Source organism: Haliotis cracherodii, unplaced genomic scaffold, assembly GCF_022045235.1.
Source record: "Haliotis cracherodii isolate W230 unplaced genomic scaffold, xgHalCrac1.p SCAF_13, whole genome shotgun sequence".
Lineage (NCBI taxonomy): Eukaryota > Metazoa > Mollusca > Gastropoda > Lepetellida > Haliotidae > Haliotis > Haliotis cracherodii.
Window position 1 is genome coordinate 13049263 of NW_027266268.1, and position 18783 is coordinate 13068045.

The window sequence follows — 18783 nt, forward strand, 5'->3', positions numbered from 1 at the left end:
TTTAAGCAGTGCACTGCAATATTATGGCTAGAACCTCAAAAAATGGGTTTCACACACTGTACCAATGTAAGAAATCAAACACAGGTCTAAGGCAAAATGAGCAAATGCTTTACCACTATAATACCAAATGCATGAGTGAATAAAACTTTGATTTATTTATTGTTTATTATTTATTTACAGCAGTTCTTTACTGCTTACAAGATATCAAGTTTTAGTTTTTTTTAAATAATGCTGTATTCAGCAGAAAATGTTACTATTATGACTATTTGCACTTAAAGTAAAAACAAAAAGAAATATATAAAGATATAAGTGATGAAGAAATTAATATCTTGTTTTCCAGGGTAAATCAGTATCAACCTTGTAAGTATGTCTTATACATGTTATAGGGCTTATCATCATGATCATGATCAAATGGCCTTATAAATGAAGGAACAGCACTATAACTTTATATAAGCTTTGAGTCGTGACAGATTGTATTTATAGTAAATTTTGGAAAGAAAAAACATGACGAAATGGGGAATCAAGAAACTATGAACAACATATTATTTTTCTCACAATAAGGGCACTTAAAAAGATGAGAGCTTCAACATAACATACTCACAGTTTCAATTATATCAAATACAAGATACTGGTTTTTTTAAGGCATACTCAAAGAAAATAATCAGCCCACAACAAATTAAATATTAGATTATGTCCCAATTATATTTACATTGGGCTAGCCTCCATACACAAGGTGTATGCTCAAAGTGCTAACATTATAACACTGGTCAGTGCATCAGTGTGCTCTTAGTTTTCATTCTGAGCTCCCTGGGGATCATACAACCCAATACATATAATACATATATATAGAAAATGATCAAGGGTTACACGCATGTTAACTGTCGACAGATGGAATCTCTTGAAGAACTGAGCAAGTGTGTACTGCTTACTTCCACACCAGCAGTTTTGCAGCTAGGTATATATATATATATAAACAAATACTCATGGGTCTTTTAAAACTGTTGGTACTTGAGAACAATAATATGAGGGGAGTCAAGGTATTTATTATGAAGGCAGGTGGGGGATAATATTCATGTTTAATATTTAATTAATGATGTGCCTTACCATGCTTACCAAGTTCATTAATCTCAACCACATTGACGTGATTGATAGAAACACATTAAATCTAAGAAGCATATATAGATCAAATGAAGACACAAAATGACAGAATCATCCATTGAGTTTGTTCTGTTAGTGGCATGATTATGGTGATATTCATGCAGGCTGCCATCAACTGATGATGATGATAATAATAATAATAATAATAATAATAATAATAATAATAATAATTTAACCAAACCCTCTCTTATGCATTTTTTTAATTCTAATTATAACAACAACAACAACAACAACAACAACAACAACAACAACAACACAGAAACAATTTACCTCCCTGGCTAACATACTAATACGCAGACTAAAATACATGTCTAAGAGCTATATTTTCTACATACTGGCACTCCTGTCAATCGAAATATCAACTTAAAATTTGTCGGAATTTGTCATTACACAAACACTGAATAATGTTTGACCTAAAACCAGGCAACCAAGATCAGCTGTAACCTCCAAGATAATCACACGAAATTATAAAGAGAAGAAATTAATACAAATGAGATCAACCGGATTGGCATGACAATCCTGACAGAACCATCCCCTTGTGTTTGACAGGTTAGACATTCCAGTGTTGGCCGACATGTGGCGCCGTATAACAGGGTAGAGCATGACCAGACACGTATAAATACCATTATCTTCAATCAGTGTTACACGGAAGGCAACAATTATGACAGTTTATTACCACAAAACGGTGAAAATCTGCAAATATCATCTCGGACGATATATTTCGCCATTAAATATTAAAACGACTAAAACACTGCTATAAAAAAGCTTGTATAACAAAACAGAATAACTATTTGTTTACAATATTTCAACATAACAGTTTGTGAGTATTTTCAACGCGATCGCTTAAAAACGACAGGATCTACTCACAACGAGCGTTGCGTTACCATAGAAACGGCGTCGTAATTTCTAGGCAACCCGAAAAGGAGGGGCATGACACGGGAGCAGTGTCACAACATCTATTTACCAAAGTCTTCAAAATACGGGGATCAAATTTTATTGATGGTATCTTTGATTGTACATATAGTAATTAGCGATACGTATCATGTCGGTGAGTTTGTGGAATAAGTTGTAAAAAACAAACAATATTCTTTGTCTTACCTTGGATTTTGTTTGAGGTAGTCCAGCGTGTAAGTTTGTTTTCAATAGACTTGCGACAGCCTCGTTTTCGAAACGAGCACCTGCCGGGTTACAGTGAAACCCGGATCACTATAAATCTGAACATGGATTTTCACAAATTTCCATTCACTTGTGCCTCGAGTTGCTTTGATCATGCGTGTTTGAGTCCATACAATATGTAAAGTAGGTAATGTATTCTGTTTTCATGAAGTAAACCTAAATTATGTCAAGCATTAACATTTAAAAAACAACAAAGCATACAACTGTCATAGAGATCTATTCAAGACAACCTTTGTCTTAATGAACATTTAATTACAAAGGCTAATTACCACATAGTCATGTCATTTGTATGCTGGCAATCAATCAACGGCCATTAATTGAAAGGTGTTAATCCCAAGTGTTAATCCCAATTGTTAATCCCAATTGTACATTTACTGTCAACCACCCTGCATGAGTAGTGCAACTGTTTCAATCCTAAATACATGACACGTTTTAATGGACAACAACGTCTTTTATTATTTGTAACGTTTCAGTGAATTCACCCGATGAAGAGGCAAGACGCAGCCCTTACAAACGTTGACGTTACAAAGAATAAAAGAAGTTGCTACCCGTTAAAAAGTATCATGTATTCATGTTCTTCCAACTTTTAAGTGCCTTTGGGGGCATGGGTGGCCCAGTCGTCTAAGGCACAGTGATTCGCTCTGCAGAGTTGTGTCCCTTGGGCACACCAGAAGTCTATGATTGTGGGTTCGAATCCCAGTTCGCCCCAATTATGTTTCTAGGTTTGTCAAGACCATACCTGGCTCGTGGGTTTCACCAAAGTGGTAAACTTCCGAGACCTGCATCACTTCGGGCTTTCCTCCCACATTACGGTGACACGCCGTGATATAACTGGAATATTGTTAAAAGTGGCGTTAAACCCAACTCACTCACTCTAAGTGCCTTTCAAAGACATCGCTCTTCATTAATTACTGTTGTTTATATTAATGACTCAACCCAAGTCAAGTGTCAGTTGCTGTAAAAGCCTTGGTCCAGATTGATTTTGGAGATACAGGAAGACCAAAATAGAGGAGGCCCCACCTTTAACCTTGCTGAAAATTAGGCTAGGTTTTCTGGGGCACCAACACAACAACCACTACCACTACAAAAATGTGCTGACTTGGCACATAGTTGTTCTTGTATGAATCCTTTTTTCAAACTACTAGTAAACAGATATGAACAACAATTCTTTGCTAAATGGTAGTCAAAACCACATGATTATAAATGAAATTATATTATTTCGGTTAAATTTTTCAACCCTTTTTGATAAACTGTACCGAATTATATACAACTTCAACTCGACTCGACTTCTCGACTGTTATTCTCTGCCTCAAGTGGCATGTATGGTAAGCCCTGCCTTCTGTTATCACTTGAATACCCCAATATAGCACCAAGGCATCGCAGTCCACCAGGCACATTCCAAATGATCATTAAGTTATGGAGTGAATTTGTCCTTTGTAGTAGAAACTATCAGCTCGCCGAGAATTGTGAATGTTTTTTTATACGATTTATAGATGAAAATGTTTTTGACAATTTGTAACAATAGATTTCAATGAAATAAAAACACCTAAATGTAACATTTCCCTGCCATAATGAAAACCAAATCACATTGTGGTCCCATATATCCTGATGAAGTTCTTGTTTCTTTTGAATTGAGAAGATTCTTGAAAATGTTAAACTTGTCAATTGTTAACAATTGCTTTTTGATAACATATGTATTTCATATTCAGACAAGAACAAATCGAGGACTCAGTATACTCCTACAAATATACACAAAGTTAATATTCTTATTAAATAGCCTTTTTGTTTCCTGAAGAGATCCTGGATGAAAATAAAGTTTGTGAATGCATGAAGGAGTTCTATGTGTGTTTGTTTGCAATAATTCTTGTGCATAAAAATAAAATAATGTGTTCAATGCTGCTCATGTTATTTTTGTTTTATTTTTTTTAATTTCATCTTTTAAATACATATTCTCATCTAAGGAAATGCATTACATTTTTGTAGGCTTACAGACTTTTTTAAAATTATTTTTTAGGGTTGGTAAAAAATTACAGTATAATGAAAACATCCATCTATTTTTGTTATTAATTATTTTATTTTATTATCGCACTTAACAATGAGTTGGTCAAAAGAAGATTGTTTAAATGATTCTTAAGTGACATCACATACCGTATGTAGTTTTATGATAAATTCCCTAAATGGGTTACAAGATGTAGTGTTATCATTTTCTGGTATGTGTTTTATGGGCAGTTTAGCAATATCTCAATGCTGATTGGTCATCTGTACTTATATGATGTCATTTTTGAGAACAATAAAATGACATCACAAATTCATAAAGTGACATTGTCACACCTTCGGAATAATCCATTAAACTCAGTAAAGTTTCTTTGTTGTATTGACATTTAATCTTGTTAAAATAATATGTAAAATATAATACTAAAATCGAAGAATGATGGTTAACAGATAATTTTGCTCACCATTCATTCATAGGAGAGATGCAGTAATTCCTCATACTACAGTTATTTGTTCGTTAGCTGTTAGTCGTTTAATTACTGCCCCAAAATAATACCATTACAGTACCGACAGAAATTCTGCAAAATGTGTGGTTGGCCCATTTCAGATTCTGACTTTGGTGTATTACAGTACATCAGAACAAGTGATTCCACTTCAATCACAGAATCAATCTCAGTATTCTACATTCCTGGAATTCAAATAAACTGCAGCACAATTTCAGAATTATTTCTCTCAGTAATCAATGTTTTGCAAAATAATAACAATTCTTTGTTTCTGGAACTAAAGTATTTTGCAGCACAATATCCAAATTCTTCATGTGGCACATCACAATTACAGAATTCCCCTTTTTCTGGAATTAAAATATTTTGCATTATAATCAGAAATCTGTATGATACCCAGCAAACTTTCATTCAGCTGCTTCAGGCCATTCGCTGTACAAGTTGTCGTTTATCCTATTCTGAGGATGTTTGCTCCAGAAAACATCATCATTCAGTACGTCTGTATCTATTATATTTTGCAAATGATGGAGAATGGGTGTTTCCTTCAGTTTCTTATGTGATGCAACAATTCTATAGATGATGCACTGCATTCCAAACTATTACACCTATATGATGGCGGCCTTTAAATAATTGAGTCTGGACCAGTCAATCCAGTGATTAATATTGTGATGCCATAGCACACCATCAACCAAGTCCACTCAATCCATTCTGTTGCCTCGTACAACCAGCATAGGTTGTAGGTGATCTATTCTATCCCTGAATACCCACATTGGTGAACTAGTTTTCTGGAGCACAATGCAGTAAAGGGGGACAACTCTCCATGATGTTGGGACCATTTGTTGGTGATGTCCATTCATCATAATTAAATACTTGTGTGATTAGGTTATCATTTAATGCGAGAGAGCTATGAATAATATGTTTTGAGTTTGCAAATGAACAAAATCTGTTTGGGATGACTTGAAACAAACTTGCTTAGGGACTGCTTATTTAGGCTTTCCAAGTATTCTTTGTTTAGAAATGTTTCTTCTTTTTCTTTTTTTAAATTACCAATTTTTATTTCAGAATCCGACATAAGAAATGAAAGATTGCACCAGAATATAATTGGTTTGAAATTAAGGGGGTCATGAGGGCTTTGGAAATTTTGGTGATAGGTGAGACAAGGTGAGGCAAGGTCCTATCCAAGATTATTGCACTTATATAGCGACGTGCATGTGCCCATGTGGCTGCTTGTACTACTCACGACTAATGCCGATTTTATAGTGCAAGCCCACTGAGATACCAAGCTGCAGTTTAACATGGATACCCCACTCAGACACTTTATACTGACTCAGAAGAAGTACCATCTTTTTATCTTTTTGTGTGACGCGGCAGGGATCAAACCTCCGACCCTCAGCTCTCCAGGCTGATGGTCTACCACTAGAACTCGAAAGCAGTCTTTGGCTATAGTATTTCATCCAAGAACTTATAAAGTTCATTATTTATAACATAAGGACTATGATGAGAACCACTTGACTTTCCTCCAACATTCCCGTCAAGTATTGTCTATTTATCCAGCAACTTGACAATGACATTGTGAAAGGTGCAGCTATCTATACGCATAAACAATGTCACTTATTTTGTGAACTGCAACATTCTTTGTATGTGTGTTTGTTGCTTTACACCAGACAATGCAGTGATCGATATTGTGAGCAGCCATCCACACCGTCAGGGTACAAGTGACACGACATCAACCAGGTCAAGTATGACATTCCGATCTATTTGGTTGCCTCTTACAACCAACAATTAAGGTGGTTCGGGATGTATTCTAACCCGGAATGCTCACAGGAAGGACATTCCTTTGTTGTGCATCAGCACTCAATGGTCTTATATACACTTTGTTCTTCCAACACCCGTGAATACATACAGCCGAAATGCATTGTATTTTCAAATATCAAATAAAATAAAATACTCCAATAAATGGATGTCAAATGTCCCCAACTTTGTGCATGAATATGGTTAAAACCGTACCATTGTCTGACACTTAAGGCAATCTGTAGAGCAGAGACAGTTGCAAGGCTAGGGAATATGTTGCACATGTTGTAGAGCAAGACATTGTTTGTGTGATGTAATCTTTGCTCTCATCGTCTGGGCCATCAGTGGTTTCCATCTGCAATAACACTGCATAGCGGCCATATGTTTTGTTTGTCTGTTATTTAACACCAGAATCAGTAATATTACAGCAGTTTGTAAATAATCAGGTCTGAACCAGACAATCCAGTGATTGAAATCAAAAGCATTAATCTACGCAATTTGTATACAAGCACCAACAAAGTCAGCGATCCTGACTTCCCGATCCTGTTGTTCGACTCTTTAAGCAGCCTATGTATTCACATGGGAAGGAGGAACATAATGTGTATAAACCAAGAAGTTTTATGTTCGCACACATCATTCAGAGGCGTCAATCTTATTCAAAATAAGTCCATTCGAAAGAGATATTAATGCAACAAAAGTCAGCGAACTGTCCTGTTTGGACAGGTGTAGCATGGACTGTAGATGTTTTGAACATTCTGATTAGAAAAGGGTCAATCAATGCAAAATAGTTTCAGTAAGACAAGTCACCGATTCCTGTGAGATCAGTATCGGATGTATGAATCATGGTGAGGTGAGATGTACAATACCATAACCGCCCCTACACGTACAAGAGGCAGAACTCCCATAAACAGCATCTGCACTTCCAGCGGCTCCAGCGGCACCAACGTTTGCTTGGCACAGTGTGACCTATGAACTCTGTCACTATCGCACTAAAACTTTTTTCTCAATGTCACTTCTATGAAGTCAACTCGAGATATTTCTTCCAGGTCTTTTCCATCAGAGAACATGTTCAAGTATTGACATAAAACTAAAACTAGATAATTACGAAGATTTTATCTTAAAATCGATACACAAATATCAAATACTGATAGGACAAGAATAACACAATTCATGAGCAATGTGTAAAAAGAAAATCTTATGAAGAACATATAATTTCAGAGTACATAAAAAAACTCCTGACTCGTACACTTACAAGGTTTTGATACATCTATGACATAATAAGTGCAACGCTGTTGGATATGTACAACTAAAAGAACAGGGCATATAACAGAAGCTTAAAAATACTTTCTCAAAGCCGAATGCAAAAGTTGTCGTATTGAAAACTGATGGAAATTTGTTAATGGAATATTTTACCCAAGCTGGAATACATCTGGGAGTACACAATTTTGAAGATAAATCATTATACATACAAAACATGTTTGCTTGCTGCTTTAAATCTAAACAATGGTGTTGTATCTTATCAACAAGATATGCCACTGTGAATTTGTGGAAAATATGTTTTTGTTCTTTTCAAAGTTGTCATCAGTTTTCACTGTCAACAACTTGAGTCATCATTATAACTGATCAATAAACTAAAATACAATGCCATTCCTGATAGCTAAAAACTCTGATACATAAAGGTACTCAGGTTTAACATCTTGAATGTAAATATAGGAAGACAGGACTACATGAATGAAGAATTGTTTGATGCATGACAGGAGTCAACCAATGTTGAGCCATACAACCAAAGGGAAATTGAGCCAACTCTTGATTGATAAGTGTTCCCTAAACAAAAACAGTTGCAATGGCATCACATATTTGAAACAAAAATATTTACTTTCATACTGTTTACATCCTTCCTATGAATGAAATTGATTTCATTTTAGTAAAGGGTCAAAACAAAATCTGCTTAAAAAGCATAAGAATGAAACTGAATGAAAAATTTGCTAAACATGAGACAATTGGGAACTGATTTAAAATAATATGCTTCTTAATAAATTTGTTTTCCATGAAGAAAAGATGATAATTCTTCATGAGACATGTGGTACGAAATGCAAAGTTCTTAATATCAATGAGAATAGGTCTATAATGACTAGGTACTACAAGAATCTGTTTGGATTTTCATTGTAGGTGATCATGCAAATTATTCCAATTATTTCCATAAAAGTTGAACAGTCCAACACCTGAAAATAATATCACCTTGAGCATCAAATCATAACTTTTTTAAAGACCTTTGAGTGTTGTGAGAGTAAATATTAATTATTCATAGTAAATAGTTATCATTTCATATAAAATCATATAATCAACTAAAAATAAATAGGTTTAACATTAAAATGAAATTACACATGCTAATCATGATAATAGTAATAGTGATTATTACGTTTCTAAACCACAAAATATTGTGTTATCAAGGTCCATCTTAAATTGATTTTTTTTTCAAAATAATTAATTTAAAAAAAAAAAGTCTGAGAGGTAAAATAAGAATAACCCAAATGTACAACAATCAGAAAAGTTGCCAGTTGGAAGTCAATATTTTGAAACTTCTGCAAAAGACAAAAGCACAAAAGAGACATAACTTCTATTCATTACAACTCAGAATGAGAAACAAACAGAGGCACTAGCCTACAAACAAAATAGTCATAATATTCACTCAAAATATTGCATCTTTCCTGGCTGTAGCCTCATCCTGTGGTGGCATCATTTGAAACTGGGTGCAATGATCTGAATTTAATTAATCCAAAAACCAATTTGAATGTCTCCCGTCTTGTATCAGAATCAAGTAATAACTTAAGGGAAAATTATATTCATAATGCTGCCATTTTAACAATATAATCCTTAGTAGACCTGGGATGCCTTAACCTACTGGATACTGGGATATTGATCAATTCAGTAGATAGCTCCTTCATTACAAGCAGACCAAGACAATTTGAAATCAGCTTCAAAATAATATTCACATTATATGGAAATCTGGCCAAAACAATGTTTCAAATTTGTACTGGAGTAACGGAACAGGGTTTTAACAATTAACCAAACATCAGTTCCATCTATACTGAATCTCATCTTCGTCATTGGAGCAAGCCGGGTTCTGACCAAGAAATTATTTCAGCTTCATTAAATTGTATAGAACTTGGAATACATGTGTGGGGTATTAAACCCATACCATGGTGAAATCCACCTCCACATTGTGAGTAGACCTGATAGGGACACCATCTTTTGAAGGTGCATGGTACGAGTCCATTTGTATCTGTCTGCATAAACACTGTTGTTCTAATATCCCAGTACGTAAGACCTTCCCAGTTAATTCTCAGCAAATAAATACAATCACAAAACACAGAAACACAAGGTTTAATAATAATTTTCAAACCTCATATCAAAGAATAAGTTTATTCTTAAACAAGTTCAAACTTAAGGGACACTAATGGCTTTTAATCAACATAACTACTGAATTTGTTACAACCAAATCATGTTGTATGCTTATGAAAATAAATGTGCCCCGTTCTGTGGTGTAAGTGGTTGAACTGACTATTCAAATACATGTAGTTATTTGACGATAAAATAGATATTCATAAATATATACAAAAAAACATGAAGGTCTACTTGAGTATGGAAATATGAGCACTACAGGGTGGCATTGGGTCTTCAATCAGAAATGGGAATGTTATTTACACTGTTAATGCGATGCAAACATGTCTCAAAACAAAAATTAAGTTAAACAATCATAAAAATTTGTTTCGATCAGGCAAGGCCTAGCATATTGTAAGAGAAATATTTAGAGCATGGTGTCCTACAAATATGAAAAGAGTAATTAAACTACCGTTCAGGTCTATTCAGGTAAATCATATGAACAAACAACAATAGAGTTTTCTACTAAATTGAATTTCAGATTATATGATGTTTTCTTGAATAATCAAAATGGCCTGTTTAATAAGTCTGTAGCATTCAATTCTTTTGACAGTCAAGAACATTCTTTATTTGGTAACCAAACCATCCGCATCAAGAAACGCAAACATGCATGCACAAGTTATCTGCCCTTGATGAAAAATATGGGCAGATAACTCTGCATACTCTTAGCAACACAAACCATTTTCTGTAATCTACAGAAAACAGTAACATACCACATGGTTTGCTACAAATAAACATTCTCGATGAACAGTGTGTGTGCTCTGTATAAAAGCAACTGATTGTCTGCTATCAGAATACTCCAAAAATAACAAATTCTGTTGTCTCACTCAGTTCACAAGTGATGAACTGATAGAGAAAAAAATTGTCGAGAAATATTTTTTCAAAATTTTGTTGAAATTATACAAAGCACAGACTCCGTTTCAAACACTCTGAACCTCATAAAGTTTGATACCATTTTATTATTGTTCGAAATAAGAACTGTTCATTAAAGATGAGAAACAAATGTTGAGTGGTGTACAATGACAATGAAATGAAAGGAGGGTATATAAAAATGATTTCTCTACATCGATTCTACACAGAGAGATGGAAGTAAGATTTACATGCATTATGCTATAGAACACTCTATAAATCACACAGACTTAGTAAATGACTGGGATCAAAAATAGCTTATAAGACACACCTGTAGTAATTATAATTAACAAACACATGCAGAGTGCTTCCTTAAAAAGTCTTTTCATAACTTAGTTTGATTTCATGTTGACATCTTTTACGATTGTTGATTATATGTTACCATGGTTACTTGAATATCTTTTTGGATTATTATCGAAAAGTTCATGGTGGAGTATTGGTGTCCTTTTGTTGATCAAGAATGAAAAGCAGACAGACAGTCTTCTATGCCTTACGCTGGGAAATCTTCAATGCCTGAAATCAAAAAGTGTTGTCACATTACAACTATTGTAGTGTCACAAACAAATCTCATTCCTGACCAAAATTCACTCTTCACCATGTATATGTCACAACATTTTCAACTGCATTTGAACATTATTTCAGAATCCACTGCAGAATCTACATTTCAGAATACAAGCTAACTTTGGGTACTCACACAGCTAACATTAGGCTATGGGTACTCACACAGCTAACATTAGGCTATGGGTACTCACACAGCTAATATAATGCGATGTGTACTCACACAGCTAATATAATGCGATGTGTACTCACACAGCTAATATAAGGCTATGTGTACTCACACAGCTAATATAAGGCCATGTGTACTCACACAGCTAATATAAGGCTATGTGTACGCACACAGCTAACATAAGGCTATGGGTACTCACACAGCTAATATAAGGCTATGTGTACTCACACAGCTAACATAAGGCTATGGGTACTCACACAACTAATATAAGGCTATGTGTACTCACACAGCTAATATAAGGCCATGTGTACTCACACAGCTAATATAAGGCTATGTGTACGCACACAGCTAACATAAGGCTATGGGTACTCACACAGCTAATATAAGGCTATGTGTACGCACACAGCTAACATAAGGCTATGGGTACTCACACAGCTGATATAAGGCTATGGGTACTCACACAGCTAATATAAGGCTATGTGTACTCACACAGCTAATATAAGGCTATGGGTACTCACACAGCTAATATAAGGCTATGTGTACTCACACAGCTAACATAAGGCTATGGGTACTCACACAGCTAATATAAGGCTATGTGTACTCACACAGCTAACATAAGGCTATGGGTACTCACACAGCTAATATAAGGCTATGGGTACTCACACAGCTAATATAAGGCTATGGGTACTCACACAGCTAATATAAGGCTATGTGTACTCACCCTGCTAATGTTGACTCCAGTGAGGTTCTCCACAACATGGGGCAGCTTCTCCATGATACCCATCACCTCATTGGTCAGTTTCAGTGCGCCAACTTCACCCTTGCCACTGGAAACCATGGTAACCTTCCTCGTGTTTGTCAATGGAGCAGAGATCTCCGCAGCCAGCTGAGAACAAGGATAGTTTATCGTCAGAATATTCCTGTACATTAATCACGCTACTGCGCATGGTAAATGCAACAATACATAACCATGCATTCGCCTAAACAAAACTCTTTATCTTCAGAAAAATACCATATATTGATAATCTCAAAGGGAACCAGGAACCTTATGAAATATATAGTTATGTTCCAAACCCATTGTTATTCTGCAAACCGAACTTTAATGATGCATACTACTCAAAACAGGTTAAAAATACCCACATTTGTCAGGCTGTGTTTCAAATACCCACCAGTCATGATAGATTAACTATAGTCATATGAAAACATCAGGTATTCTTTAACTTCTTTGAGTAGTATATATCACTCTAACAGTGGCAAACCAGAAATGGGATTAACACATACTAACTTAGAACATGTGGGGAATTGAACCTCGTTTTTCGGTGGAACAAGTTAACACCTTAACCACAAAGCTACCAATGGAAAATCACTGAAATAGGCACCAGATATATAACTCAGGGGTCCGGAAACCGTCATATGCGCCGGACATGTCCGATTGGGAATCTCAAATGTCCGGTTTAAAATATTGCTTACCAGACATTTAAATTTTTCTGTCCGGACATTTTAAAAAGTATTGTCCGGACATTCTTAAATTTTGACCGGACATGATCAACAGTTAGGACTGAGCAATTTCTGTCTGCAGTTGTAACACAATGAAGATTATCTACACTGACAATTTAAGCTTTGTTTGTTTTGATTGCTGTAAATACATCGTACCTAGAATGATAGTCCAATCGGTCAATCACTGTAATAGGCAATAAACTGAGTTGACACTGATTAATCGAGGATTTATTACTGAGAACATCTTGTTAATTTGAGTAAAATGTGTTTACAACTGTACATAAATACCTTGCATCATCGATGTACCTCATTATCCTCACAATGCTACGATACGTAACCTCAGACAAGAAGCGAAAGCGTGACGACAGCCAGTCGACCGATGCAGATCTGCCAAACCCTCAAAGTCTGAATGATCATTTTGTAAGTCGTGGCTAACGACTTTCACTTGGTTGACATACAATAAGGATTTGCAGATTTTATTGTTTTCAGTAGCTAGTCGTATATTGAATCTTTATTGACCGCCATTTTGCTTTCTGTGACGATCGATATCAATTTTTTTATGGTCAATAATTAAGTACAGATGAAAAGTATTCAAATAACTATTGCTATCAACGATAGTTTAGGATTTATGATTATATTATCTGTCTTGTTTTTAAATAATCTTTAGTTTTAAAAAAAACCTTTTCCCGTGAGGTCACGTGATAACCAAATATGGGATAATAATCTCGATCCAAATGTTACAACGCGTACACTTGAGCAGACTCATGAATATTAATTAGACCGTTCACAACGTTGACAGATCGTTATTATAACAGAAACAAACGTATGTTTTCCATGTATATCTAAAATGATATTATTTGTTATTAATTGTCCGGTGAATTAAACAATTTAAATTGAAACAATTCATAATTCATCATATTATGAATACGTAACAACTTGTAATTTGTGTGTAAAAAGTCGTACTAAAACACGCTGTTTGAAGGGGGCGTGGCATAAATGAAAATGTCCGATTGGGATTTTAAATTTTCCGGACCCCTGATATAACTATAATGGTTTTACACCATTAATCCAGCCAGATCAACGCAGGACAGGAGAAACAGGCTTTGTACCCATTTGGGGACACAATCCACCAGTGAAAGCTTGGACCACTCGGCCTACCCATGCCACCCAGACCTATGAACACAGTCCCTACCTTTGGAAGTGTTTCCAAAACCATGTCCACCATAGCAGCCTCCTGGAAGTCCTTCCAGGCATCAGCCTTCTTGGCCATCTGTTCTGCCTCTGCACGAGCCTTGGCCTCAATAGCAAAGGCTTCAGCATCTCCCTTCATCTGGTACAAAAACACACAGGTCAGGTTATGGTATATATTTGCAAAAGAAATTTTCTTAAGGAACTATGAATTATGGCAGCAGTACAGTATTTTATCTGCGACTTTTAAGGAGACACTATCCAATTAACATTATCAATACAACTGCTCTTCATGCTCTTATACATACTTTCCAAGAAACAATTGTACATCACACATCATATTCAATACTTGTTTCTTTTTTATAAGAAATATAACAGGTACTTGCTGCTGATAGAAAATAAGTTCAGATTAGGTTCTTCTATTCCATAAAAATGTTGCATCAAAAACTGCTTGTTTGCTTTTTTATTTTATGTTGCACTCTAAAACAACAATATTGCAATATTCCAACTATATGATGGCAGTCTGCTCCAGACAATCCAGTGATTGATATTGTGAACAACGATCCATGCTTTGGAGTACAATGACAACGCAATTAACCAAGTCATCACCTGATCCATTTGGTCACCTGTTACAACCAGCTTAAGTTGCTTGGGACCTGTTCTTACCAGGAATTCCCACAGGGTTTATCAATTGTACAAAAGTTTCTTTTTGAGTCAGACCATCACTTGCACATAAGATACAACTTACCCTGACTGACTCAGCCTCTGCCTCAGCCTCCATCACAACTCGGTTCCTGGAAGAAAACACACACTGTTCTACAACACAAATATACTCCAAGATAGAGTGTGTGAGTGAGCTGGGTTTAACGCCTCTATGAACAGCTTTCCAGTTATATCATGGCATTTCAGCTTAATGTAGGAGGAAAGCCTGAAGTCATGCAGGTCTCAGATGTTTACCTTTCACAAACACAAGTATGGTGCTGACAAAACTAGAAATGTAATTTGGGGCGAACAGGGATTCAAACTCTGACAGCGACTTGCAGTGCCTGAGACAACTGGATCACCTGTGACTACTGCAAAGACAGAAAGTAACAGGCAAAGATGTTCAAGACTCACTTATTAGCCTCAGCAATCATCTCGAGTCTGTACTTCTCAGCCTCGGCAGGCTTGCGAACCTGGGCCTCCAGTTCTCGTTCTCGGCGCACAATCTCCTGGTCCTGCACTTGAATCTGCTGAGAACGCTCGATTACTGTCACCTGCATCTGTTCCTCCTTGATGCGCTGCTTCGTCTTAGCAGCCTGGAGACACAGATCAAACGTAATGTTACACAATGTAGACGTGGCATGTTTACGTGAAATATCAAATTATTATTTTCCTTTCTTAGTTATTTAACACTCAGTATAGTTTGTTCATTTAATGTCACACTCAGCAATATTCTAGCATATCACAGCAGCCTGTGAACAGTCAAGTTTGAACCAGACAATTCTGGTGATTGATGTTATGAGCAAGCATATACTGGCTGTTCTGTGTTTGTAAAAGAGAGGGATTCAATCTCATTAAAATCAGATCTTAGTTCTCGCAACTGCTAAACAAAGATCTGAGGACATACCATTACGGGTCACATCGGAATGACCTTGCACAAACTTTGACCAACCAATGGAATGATCAATCAGAAGACATCTATCCGATGCTTTATGGCACTAATTTCAAATTGGCAACTACGCTTCGAAACATTTTTTGACAAATTTTCGATTACAAATTTGAAACCTGAAAAACAAAAACATTCTGGAATGGCTAATAGATGGTCTAGATTGTAAGGATTCAGGTGTTAAACCCGTAACTATCGTTCGAAATACCCCATGTTAAAGTGTACGAGGTTGCATGATTAGAAATCACATTCCGACTGTCACTTTCATAATCTGGTAAGCGACGCACTGATTGGTCGGATGAAAGGTCGTACTGATGTGACCCCTAATGGGATGTCTTCAGATCTTTGTTTAGCAGTAGCGAGAACTAAGATCTGATTTTAATGAGAATGGAGAGGGATTCTAACAAGGATGAGGAGATTGTCATGTGTTGGGATTATTTGCTAAGAGCCAGCATGTCAACTTAATGTGGTAGTAAAGACCAAATGAAACCCATAAGCACAAGAATGGTGCTGACAAACCAAGGATCTTAACTACGACAAATCTTAAATTTAACCCGCAACCATAGGATCCTGACACCCCTAAGGGACTCAACTTTGCACAGTGATTTCATACAACTTCATACAACTGGGCCACTCATGTCTACATATTTGATAGGACAAGTTGAGCAGATCTCCCACCTGCAGGTCATAGGCCAAGTCAGCTTGGGCTTTCTTCGTGTGGACCTCCATGTCGTACATTGCCTTCTTCAGCTGGAAATCTCTCTGTGCCTTGGCGATCTCGATGTCATTTGCAAAACGAGATTCCATCCTCTTCTCTTCCGCATAGGCTTCCTGTTACATGGAGACAGAACAGAATTAAAAAGGCATGAAGACTAAATCATCAAAACTTTAGCTTTATAATTGCTATGAATTGGAACCCCCATTTACTTTGACAGTACAGTACTACAAAGAGTAAGGGTCGCAGATTTCAGCATTTCTTTTGTTTTAGATTTTGACATTAGGACTTGGTTCAAGAATCTAGTGTATTTCTTGAATTTCAGTACTAAAATCAACATAGACAAAGAAAGATATGGAAATGGGAAGAGAAGTAACTCACTGACTTGTCTTGCCATGAATCACACAAAGTTGTTTTTTGTTGGCATCGCTTTGGAAACTATTTCAGCTACATCATGGTGTGTCAGCTTGATATAGGAGAAAAGCCAGAAGTGATGCATGTCTTAGACGTTTACCACTTTGGTAGAAACTACAAGCATGGTTATGGTGCTGACAAAGCAAGTATCATATTCAGGACAAATCTGGGATTCGAACTCAAGATCAACAGATCCTGGCAGTCCTAAGATACCAGCCATTTATTACAGGGTGGGGATATGTGTGTGTGTGTGTGGGGGGGGGGGTTGGAAGAGGGAAAGAAGGAGACGTGGAGTGGGTTTCTCGGAGGTTTTTGATGCAAAAGTACATGATATTTTGTTTTTCATGACCCTCCCCCAAAAGGAGAATTTTCTTTATGATCCTACCAAGGTCCAAATTTACTACCCGGATACCCACCACCCTATTACCAGACCCTACCCAGGTACCTGCAGTAGATATTTAGAGATAGGTACAAACTGTCTGATATGGAACAGTTGGACCTTAGCCCTGGCAAAATGTATTTAGAGACACGAGTAAACGATCTGGTCATGCATACACTGAAGTTTACTGCATGAAGTTTTATCTTTATTCAAACATATAAAAGTCAGAAGGGTGCATTGTCAGAAAGAAATGAGAACATTAGTGACTTGTAATGTAACCATAGAGTTTTAGATAATTCTTGTCATTAAACAATATATCACATGACTAACCATGGGTCCAGGTAGTCCTGTGGGTACACGGGTCCTATTCAAGACCCACCCGACCAGAGTACCCGAGTTACCCAGCCTTAGTCCTACCATAGATTCCCTCCGACCCATCAACCCCTGTAATAAATTACCAGTCCCAGTTCAAGGGATGGAACTTGCAAGCTCTTAGTCACCTTGTGGAACTGAGCCATGGTTCTGGGACCAACAGTACAAATCCTCACTGCTACTGACAATGCAACAGTACACAAGATGTACTGCTAATATACACCAACACATGCAATGAACATGATGAAACTGTATGGCTGAGGGTGTGGGTGAATTTCAATATCAGATCTCTTACTCCAATATAATGTCTCTCTGCATTAACACACACTAAGGCCACCTCCATTATGTCAATCAGAGGTTGCATCAGGTGAACCTTGACAAAAGTTGACACATCCCAATCTAAATGTATGATGCGTGGGTTCTTGAGCCAAACAGAAGCCGGCTTTCTAAAACATTTTGGCATTATTTCTCAATCCAGAAATGAAACCCCCCACAGAATAAATATATTATATCATGGTGCTCAGATTGTGCTGATAATGCCAAATTTACATTCAAAACAGGCCAATTAAATTAATTTTTGAGATACAATGATCATATATGTTGGTCTGAAGGCTTCACGTATTCATAGTGTTGAGAAGCCTGGACACTGATTTGTTGGTTAAAGTTTATCTGAGATGATCCGGATGACTTCCTATGGATGTCATCAGATCTTCAAATAGAGTATACAAGGAGTCAAAGATCTGATTACATGGGTGTTGTACTTTATGTGATGGATTAAGGACCATGCTTGTAAAAGAAGGATATGATCCAGAACAGTTTGAAAAAGAACTGTTCTAAGTTTACCAAATGTGAGCAATCAACATGATCAAACGGCTG

The 18783-nt window shown here is 36.4% G+C and overlaps 2 protein-coding genes across 6 annotated transcripts in view; both read right to left on the reverse strand.

The window, feature by feature from the left end:
- LOC139459646 (uncharacterized) overlaps window positions 1-2314 on the reverse strand; it is a 63751-nt gene extending 61437 nt beyond the window's left edge. The window contains exon 1 of the mRNA XM_071241242.1: window positions 2257-2314. The gene's annotated coding sequence lies outside the window, so the exon portion shown is untranslated. The remainder of the gene's footprint in view (window positions 1-2256) is intronic.
- Window positions 2315-7726: 5412 nt separating this feature from the next.
- Window positions 7727-18783, reverse strand: part of LOC139459639 (flotillin-1-like) — a 34768-nt gene continuing 23711 nt past the window's right edge. For 2 of the 5 annotated variants that reach the window (XM_071241235.1, XM_071241234.1), the window contains exons 7-12: window positions 16706-16858; window positions 15496-15677; window positions 15128-15173; window positions 14384-14521; window positions 12416-12580; window positions 7728-11480 (exon numbers count right to left, since the gene is read on the reverse strand). In XM_071241235.1, the coding sequence (XP_071097336.1) occupies window positions 11451-11480; window positions 12416-12580; window positions 14384-14521; window positions 15128-15173; window positions 15496-15677; window positions 16706-16858 (714 nt within the window). In that variant the 3' untranslated portion in view covers window positions 7728-11450. Of the gene's footprint in view, window positions 11481-12415; window positions 12581-14383; window positions 14522-15127; window positions 15174-15495; window positions 15678-16705; window positions 16859-18783 lie in introns of all 5 variants that reach the window. The other 3 variants (XM_071241232.1, XM_071241233.1, XM_071241236.1) reach the window with 2 other exon arrangements.